Source organism: Oryctolagus cuniculus, chromosome 10 (genome assembly GCF_051225735.1).
Source record: "Oryctolagus cuniculus isolate XC-2025 breed Fujian yellow rabbit chromosome 10, ASM5122573v1, whole genome shotgun sequence".
NCBI classification, from domain to species: domain Eukaryota; kingdom Metazoa; phylum Chordata; class Mammalia; order Lagomorpha; family Leporidae; genus Oryctolagus; species Oryctolagus cuniculus.
In genome coordinates, this window is record NC_142876.1 from 94,497,704 (window position 1) to 94,507,157 (window position 9,454).

At 45.8% G+C, this 9,454-nt stretch overlaps 1 protein-coding gene across 5 annotated transcripts in view; it reads left to right on the forward strand.

Moving 5' to 3' along the window:
- ARHGEF3 (Rho guanine nucleotide exchange factor 3) overlaps positions 1-8,298 on the forward strand; it is a 336,416-nt gene extending 328,118 nt beyond the window's left edge. For all 5 annotated transcript variants that reach the window (XM_008260822.5, XM_008260823.5, XM_008260826.5 and 2 more), the window contains 2 exons: positions 3,495-3,681; positions 6,082-8,298. In XM_008260822.5, coding sequence (XP_008259044.1) covers positions 3,495-3,681; positions 6,082-6,434 — 540 coding nt within the window. In that variant the 3' untranslated portion in view covers positions 6,435-8,298. The remainder of the gene's footprint in view (positions 1-3,494; positions 3,682-6,081) is intronic.
- The last annotated feature ends 1,156 nt before the right edge of the window (positions 8,299-9,454 follow it).

The window sequence follows — 9,454 nt, forward strand, 5'->3', positions numbered from 1 at the left end:
GTTTATTATTTCTGTGTTGAGAGAGCCATTGGAAAATTTGCTTCTATTTCATCTTCAGTCTCTAGCCAGCCCTTAGAATGAAAGCCTAGAGTCCTTTATTAGAGCCTTACTTAGTCAAAGGTCCCTCTTTTGACCTGGACAAGGCAGGCATAGGAATGTTACCTGCTTCTCAGGGCAGCTATGGCTCCCCCCAGCTGATGGTGCAGCGAGGGCAACAAGACCTGCCCAGGCTGCTGGGTGAAGGCGTGTGTCTCTCTCACCGTGAGTCATTGATTACTAAGGCTGTGTTCTGCATCTTGCTGCTTTTCAGAAAGTGTTGGTGGACTTCTCACATCTGCCACTCAGCCCCTTGAGTGTTCTTTCCAGGAAGCCCTGTGGGAAATCATCAGGAAGCTGCATTGTGTGGACCTGTTCTCACTCTGTGTCAGTCAAGGACTGAGGACTCTGATGAGCCTAGAACATTAAAAACAAACTCAAGTCCATACCACAAGCAGATGGATTTTTGAGAACAAAGATTGCAGTTGGAGTGGGGAGTTTGTTGTTTTCTTTCCCAGAAAAGTTGCCAAGGTCATGTGAACAAAGTCCTGAGTTAGAAGAAAAAAAAAAAACCTCACAGTAGTTAAGAGGCTATAAGGAGCTGAAACTACCAGGAAGATTCTCAGTTAGCATTCACTAATGCAGATTTTTTTAAATATTATTTTTTATTTATTTGAAAGGCAGAGTTACAGAGAGAGAGAGAGAGAGAGAGAGAGAAAGAGAGAGAGATCTATCTGCTGATTCACTCCCCAAAGGCTGCAGAGGCTGGGGCAGGACAGACCAAAGCCAAGAGCCTGGAGCTTCTTCTGGGTCTCCCGCAAGGGTGCAGGGACCCAAGCGGTTGGTCCATCTTCCACTGCTTTCCCAGGCCATTAGCAGGGAGCTGTATCAAATGGAGCAGCCAGGTGTGGGATGCCCCCATTGCAGGCAGAGGCTTAACCTGCTAAGCCTCAGCACTGGTCCCAGTGAGGGCATTTTTAAAAGATTGTCCAGATAGTTGAGTTGGAACTGTCTACCTTGGCCAGGGATTGAAGCAGAAACAGGGTGAAAATCTCTACTTTCAGTACATAAAACAGTAACCAACACCTTCTTTCCCTGCCCCAGCAGAAAATTGGTAATACATTCTTCCCACACTACCTACACTCACAGACTTTAATGTAGTTATATTTTGCTTTACTCGTTTTTCAGTCTTTTCAAATAGACATTGTCTCCTGATCTCTCTGTCTCTGTCTCTCTCTCTGTTTCTTGATCTCTCTCTTTCTGGATCTCTCTCTCAGACTCTCCTTCTCCCTCTTTTTCCCTCATTGCCCCTTCCCTCCAGTCTGTTGGGTTTCCCCCAATTAACCCTACCCCTTAAAAAAAATAAACATTGTACTTTTTTGGTTGAGTATTGTATGTGTGTGTGTGTATGTTGGAAAGGAGGGAAGAGACCTGCAAGTTTGTTTTCTCCCAAATATAAAATGATCTGATGGTGCTGAATGTGCTTCCCCTGCCTCAATTTAAAATTCTGATCTGAGTTTTCACTTCTCCCTCTGGCCTCCCTTTTGTGACCTTGGGGTGATATTCTGCATGTTTATACCAGAAAACCAGAACCTGGCTGCAAAGTTGAGGATCTTTTCATTTCTGATTCCTAACCACTTCCACACCCTGAGAAGAGTCTTGTGATTAGAATTCAAACAGATTGATCCCAGTTCTACCTAGCTAACTGGCTTTGATGTGATTTGAGACCATTTTTTTAATTAAAAAAAAAAAAAAAAGGCAGTAAGACAGAGAGAGATTGTTCACTCCCCAAATGCCCATAATGGCTCCAGGTCAGAGATCAAAGGCAGGAGCAGGGAGCCTATTTCTGGTCTCCCATGTGGATGGCAGGAACCTGACTGCTTGAGCCATTACTGCTGCTACCTCCCAGGGTCCCCATTAGCAGGAAGCTGTAGTCAGATACTGGAGCCCGATATTGAACCCAGGAACTCTGATGGGAGATGCAGGCATCTTAACCACTACCCAAAATGTCCACCCCCTATATTTGAGATTTTCTTTATGCCCACAACACTCACTTCAGCTGTCAGCCTTTTATGCACAATGTCTTAGGAGAATCAACGTTTCTGATTTACTTAACCAAGAGAGGAAATTTTTTTAAGATTTTATTTATTTATTTGACAGGCAGAGTTACAGAGAGAGAGAGAGAGAGAGAGAGAGAGAGAGAAAGGTCTTCCTTCTGTTGGTTCACTCCCCAAGTGGCAGCAACAGCTGGAGCTGCATTGATCCGAAGCCAGGAGCCAGGTGCTTCCTCCTGGACTCCCATGCGGGTGCATGGGCCCAAGCACCTGGGCCATCCTCCACTGCTTTCCCAGGCCATAGCAGAGAGCTGGACTGGAAGAGGTGCAACCAGGACTACAACTGTTGCCCATATGGGATGCCAGTGCCACAGGCGGAGGGTTAACCTAGTGCGTGACGGCACCAGCCCTGGAATTTTTTATTTTACCATCTTTCTTGGCAGCTACAGCAGCATGCACTGGTTCCCTCAGGAATGAGCCAGCCAAGTTCCCTGTTGGAGTTGGAGCTGATGGTCAGCTCTTTGTCAAAGGAACAATTGCTTTCATGGGTTTAGAAGAAAAGATGGATGGCTCCGTGGCTCAATAGGCTAATCCTCCGCCTAGCGGTGCCAGCACACCGGGTTCTAGTCCTGGTCGGGGCGCCGGATCCTGTCCCGGTTGCCCCTCTTCCAGGCCAGCTCTCTGCTGTGGCCAGGGAGTGCAGTGGAGGATGGCCCAAGTCCTTGGGCCCTGCACCCCATGGGAGACCAGGAGAAGCACCTAGCTCCTGCCATCGGATCAGCGCGGTGCACTGGCAGCGGTGTGCCGGCCGCGGTGCGCCGGCCGCAGCGCGCCGGCCGTGGCGGCCATTGGAGGGTGAACCAACGGCAAAGGAAAACCTTTCTCTCTGTCTCTCTCTCTCACTGTCCACTCTGCCTGTCAAAAAAAAAAAAAAAAAAAAAGAAGAAGAAGAAGGAAAGATGAAGATTAGACATTGATATGCCAGTCTCATCCTTTATGAACTATTGTTAATTTTCATCCTGTAGAATTAGCCAGGAGAGTGCTTTTTTTCCCTTCATCACTTCCTTCCTTGTATTCCAGTTTTTCATTTCTTGTGGTGGCTGGAGGCTATGTGTGTCTGCAAAAGTTGTGCATTGCAGTGTGAGTAAGGCCCCAGATATCTGGGTGTGGCATGGCTTTCTCCGGTGGGTTGTTTGGAAAGAGCTCATCTAGGAAAGGCATGGATGTGTCACATCTGGAAATGCCTTAGACCTGCCTGAGTTCTCGGCTCCTAGAGATAGGTTTGAGCCTAGAAGTCCATAATCTAGGATGAACCTGATGACATCTGCCCAACAGAGGTCCACAAATCAACTACTCATTATTAGGCTGGTGCTCAGAGAAATCCTGTGCATTCTTCTCTTCTAGAAACTGCATGTTTTTCTGTTCCAAGAAGTGCTTGTGATCACTCGAGCCATCACTCACAATGAGCAACTTTGCTACCAGCTGTACCGGCAGCCGATCCCCGTGAAGGACCTCTTGCTGGAAGACCTGCAGGATGGAGAAGTCAGGCTGGGCGGCTCCCTGCGTGGGGCGTTCAGCAACAACGAGAGAAGTACGCATGGGTGGCACGGTCCGGGTTGACCTCTTGAATGGTTTTGGTCTTGATAGTTTAGAAGCAGTGGCTGGCTGGTGAAAAAAAGAAGAGCCACAGCCTGAGAGTGCAGTTGCATTCTAGTGCTGTCTCTTTACTTACTGATGGTATAGCCTTATGCATCCTCTGTGAGTCTCAGTTTCTCACTTAGAGAGTACAGATGCATGCGTATCTCCCTCGTAAGGTTGTTGAAAGGACTAATTAAAATACCATAAGGGAACCTGTCTGCACATAACTGATGCAACCTAAGCTCCTTTTTCTGTGCCTCTTTCTGTTGGAGAAAAGCATGATTAATACCAGATACTCCCCCTGGGGAGAGTGGTAGCATAAAGGTAGGTTTTGTACTTGAACTGACAGACGTGGCTCTACAGAGACATACATGAGTGGTCAACTGTGAGGAAAGTTCATCTTAGCATTGTTCAGATGGGCTTCTGTAACATGAGACTTAACAAACAAGGGAATTAACCAAGAAAACCTAAGAGAGTAATGTCTACCCAGTATCTTCCATGTGTCAAGCACTGTTCTAGGCCCTAAGTATTCAGTGGTGAGCCAAGCAATTAAATTCCTCGCCCCCTGTGTATCTTACATTATGATAGATGATACATAAATTTTCCAGGTGCTATTAAGAAAACCAAAACCCAAACGGGGATAGAAAGGAGTAGCAATGGGAGGTCTGTTTTAGACAAAACAGTGAGGGAAGCCTTCTTCAGGAAGGCAATGTGTGTACCTCCTGGGTTAAATAGGCATCCTATTGTCAGAGTGATAAATACGAACTGCCTCCTACTCCTCAGTCCCTCCGCCCTGGTAGGAGTGAAAGTGCGCCAGGGCATTGTGTAAGCAGTTAGGTCTATTCCGGGTAACAGCCTGGTAAAGTAGGTTCTCGTTTCTCCCCCATTTTATGAATAAGGAAACTGAGACATAAACTCCAAAGGAAGAGCTTATATTGAAGGGACCAGGGTTGTCTTCTAGCCTTCGACAGCTAGTGATGAAACTTTTGGGCTCACTCTGCATTTGTCACTCATCTCTACATCATCTGCTGTGCTGGTACTGTCTTTTGGGGTTAATGCAGAGGGACTGACAGCAGATGCTCTATGCACCAAGCGTTGCATATAACATGCAGGGCCCGAAAATACAAGTTAATGTTGTTGCTGTTGTTAGATTAAATAAGATGTCTTCCATATTGTGCATTACCATTTTTTCAGTGTGTGTAGCTCCTGTCAAAGTCATTGAAGTGTAATTTCATTTAAAAATGAAACCAAGGATAAAACAGCTCTTGCATATCTTCTCAATCACTGGATACTAAACACAGCAGCACTCTCATGTAGAAGACCATTGGCATAGTTTCGTGTTAGAAAGAGCTTCTTAAACTGGAAAAAGCTCTGTCTTTTTTTTTTTTTTTTTTTTTTTTTTTTTTTTTTTTTTTTGGTGACAGGCAGAGTGGATAATGAGAGAGAGACAGAGAGAAAGGTCTTCCTTTTGCCGTTGGTTCACCCTCCAATGGCCGCTGCGGCTAGCGCACTGCACTGATCCTAAGCCAGGAGCCAGGTGCTTCTCCTGGTCTCCCATGGGGTGCAGGGCCCAAGCACTTGGGCCATCCTCCACTGCACTCCCGGGCCATAGCAGAGAGCTGGCCTGGAAGAGGGGCAACCGGGAGAAGCTCTGTCTTATGGTACTTATTGAAATTACAGATTATCAGATGTATCTTACATCTATTGGATCAGAAGGGGAGGGCCCAGGGATTCATTTTTTTTCTTTTATATATTTGAGCAGCTAAAAGAGACAGCTAGACAGAGATCTCGTCTGCTTGTTCACTCCCCAAATGCCTGCAGTGTCTTTGGCCTCCATAACCAGGAACTCAGTTCAGGTCTTCCACATGAGTAGCAGGGACCCAACTGATGGAGCTGTCACCTACTACCTCCCAGGATGTGCACTAGCAAGAAATCTGAATCTGGAGCACAGCCAAGACTCAAACCCAAGCATTCCAATATGCAATGCAGGTGTGTTAGTCACTAGACCAAACACCCACTTGAAGATCTGTCTGTAATTTTAACAAGCTCTGCAGCCAGCTTTGGTAACCAGTCTCCTGGGGTCCCCTGACACTTGGGTATTCCAAGCTGTGATCCACCTGCTAGTTTGTTCAAGCAGTGAGGGCAGCTGAGAGCTAGATCTGTGTCAGCTGCCATTGGTTCATGGTGCTGCAGGGCAGAGGGGAGCCATGCCCATGCCCTGGATCAGTGGAAAACACTGTATAATCAGTTGTATCTGGTGTGGGAACTGGGGTTAGTGTGGCTACACGTGTGATCTTTGACCTGGGTAACCCATCCAGTGACCTTTTTTTTTCCTATGTGTTTTTAATTCTAGTTAAAAACTTCTTCAGGGTGAGTTTCAAAAATGGATCCCAAAGTCAGACCCACTCGCTCCAAGCCAATGACACCTTCAACAAACAGCAGTGGCTCAACTGTATTCGTCAGGCCAAAGAAACAGTTCTGTGTGCTGCCGGACAGGCTGGAGTACTTGACTCCGAGGGATCGTTCCTAAATCCCAACACTGAGAGCAGGGAGCCACAGGGAGAAACGAAACTTGAGCAGATGGACCAGTCAGACACTGAATCAGACTGTAGTATGGACACAAGTGAAGTCAGCCTTGACTGTGAGCGCATGGAACAGACAGACTCTTCCTGTGGGAACAGCAGGCACGTGGAAAGCAATGTCTGACGGAAGCGTGTGTCCATCCTGGAAGTAGCCCTGTGTCTTACCTGTACAGTATTTGCATTCCACATGTGGAACAGTTTGGAGAAGCACTTTTTAATACTTGTGTGACCATGTTCGCCCAGGCTCCTGTGTCTGTACATGTGTCCCTAGTACTGTAACTGCCCATCACTCTTTCTGTGTAAGCTGGGATCTGTGGCAACCATTACCCTGTACTGTATTTCAGAAGCATCTGGATGGATGGAGAGGTACTTGAAACGAGTTACTTTCAGTTGTCCTGCTGGATTTTAGAAAGTGGAAAGAAAGAATCTCTGAACTGCTGTTTCACGCAGAGTGCTTGCCAAGTGCTCCCAGCCATGCTTGTCTGGCTCTCCAACGGGTCGCTGAAGGCATGGGATTTAGGGAGCCATGTAAGCAGGATGTGATGAAGCCGCTCATGGCGTGGATGGCCTTTGAGGGAGAACTGGGAAAAATCAACCTTTGAAGTGAACTGGGCTCAACATTGTTCAACCAGGAAGCAAGAAAACATCTCCAGAGGTTCTGAAGGCTGGGTTATACAAAGGATGAGGCATGGTCTGAACCTTCCAGTTTCATCCAGTGCGAGTTGGATGCAGTGATCTGCTAGGACATGAAACAGGCTGACCTCACAGGGGCCAGCACAGAGGCAGCTGCCAGCTGTGCACCTTCAGCTGCAATGTACATGGCACCAAAAGGTGTCTGTCCTAGTTAGTGGCTTGCCTTAGAGAGCCATTTCTAGCCTAAAACATGGCAGTAGGACCCAAAGGGCCTGGGAAAACCTGCCAGGATCACGAGAAGGCTCAGTCCTTGTTTCTTGTCATCTGCCCAGGCCTACTCGAGGTGTAGAACGTGTGTGAAGCCACAGTGAAAAGATTCTGCGAGTGTGTCAGGGATTCTGTCTACACGAACACATGAGAAACATCAAGAATGCAGAGAGCTTCATCACATCTTCTGTGGAAACCATTAAAAGAGAAAAAGCTTGGGCCAGTGTCTCATGAGAGAGACGCAGGCCTTGGGATTTCCTCCTCTGCTTTTGGGTCATCATTTTGCTGTCTCTGGTTCTATGCTGTAATCAGAATTCTAATTGCATTCTCCAAAGACCAGTTTCATGCATTCTGATTAATGAAGATCAGCTAGCCAAACTAGGAACCTCTTTGTCCATCCTTGACTTACAGTGCAGGGCTGTAGACCTTTGAAAAAGTTAACTAAACACCCAGCAAAGCTTCCTAGAAGTGTAAATATTCAGGATGACCCATGCAAAGTTATACCCACACCAGCACTAGTAGTAATGATTCTAAATTATTGCCAAAAAAGTCTTTTTTTTTAAAATATTCTTTCAAGTTTACAGAAAAGAAAGCAGTAAATACAATGTTGTCATTTTATCATGTACATATATCATGTGCATTCAAAGAAGCAGGGTGATGAGATTTATCAATGTAAAAACAAGGTATATTACATTATTATTTTTCAAAAAAAATTGTGGTCAATTTTACCCTGTAAAACGTATTTCTGTATTTATAGATTTTAAACATGGTGAATTTTTTCTATTACAAGTTTATTTAAAACTGCTTTGTTTCTCAAGTTACTGAGTCAGCAAGCAAGTGAAGCTGCTGCAGCTAGAAGCAAAAGAAAGCTGAGAAAAGTCATTTCATGATGGGGAAAAGAGCGAGTCCTTCTGCAGGGGCCGTCAGCCACTTTGGCCAATGTGAAAATGAGAAAAATGAGAAAAGAGGCATGTCAGGTGTTTAACTTTGGGAAGGAAGTCACTGAATGTTTTGATGAAATGAATGTTTTTGTATAATGGCCTTAAACTTTTCTGGAAGCATTTCAAATAAATTACCTTCAAATGTCATCTCCTTGTGTACTGTGTCCTACAAACATCTGCTCCCACCTTTCCTTCTGGTGCAGTGACAAAAATGTGAGTAACTTTTTGTTTGTGGTTCCCAGGTACACACTTTAGGGTACAGGTTGAAATAATGTTTTGTTTCATCAAAGCTTTTGGACAATCATATTTCTTTTTCTTTTTCTTTTTCTTTTTTTTTTTTTGGACAGGCAGAGTGGACAATGAGAGAAAGAGACAGAGAGAAAGGTCTTCCTTTTTCCGTTGGTTCACCCCTGCAATGGCCACTGCAGCCGGCGTGCCACGCTAATCCAAAGCCAGGAGCCAGGTACTTCCTCCTGGTCTCCCATACGGGTGCAGGGCCCAAGCACTTGGGCCATCCTCCACTGCCCTCCCAGGCCACAGCAGAGAGCTGGACTGGAAGAGGAGCAGCTGGGACAGAATCTGGCGCCCCGACCAGGACTAGAACCCGGTATGCCGGCGCCGCAGGCAGAGGATTAGCCTAGTGAGCCGCAGCGCCGGCCCACAACTTGTATTTCTAAGATCTGTGTTTTCAAGTATTCTCTATTTACTTATTCAATTATCCATTTTTTTTTTTTAAGATTTGTTTTTTTATTTGAAAGAGTTACACAGAGAGAGGAGAAGGGAAGAGAGAGAGAGGTCTTCCACCTGCTGGTTCACTTCCCAATTGCCTGCAATGGCCAGATCTGCACCAATCCGAAGCCAGGAGCCAGGAGCTTCCTCTGGGTCTTCCTACATGCATGCAGGGGCCCAAGGACTTGGGCCATCTTCCACTGCTTTCACAGGCCATAGCAGAGAGCTGGATCAGAAGTGGAGCAGCCAGGACTTGAACTGGCACCTATATGGGATACTGGCACTGCAGGCAGCAACTTTACCTGCTATGCCACTGCTCTGGCCCCATTTATCCATTTTTGATAGCTATCTTGATTCCCACTTTATATGAAGTCAAATGATAAGTTATAATTGTTACAGAAAAGAAGCACTGAATCTCACTGTAGTCTAGGTGACTTGATGAACTTTAAGGCTAAATAAGAGAAGATACACTTCGCTTTGGAATCCTGAAATTTCAGTCCTTTTTGTGTGTGTGTGTTTTTTTTAATTAAAATGGTTAGTCTTGGGGCCTGCTTTCTCTGCCTAAAATTAAAAT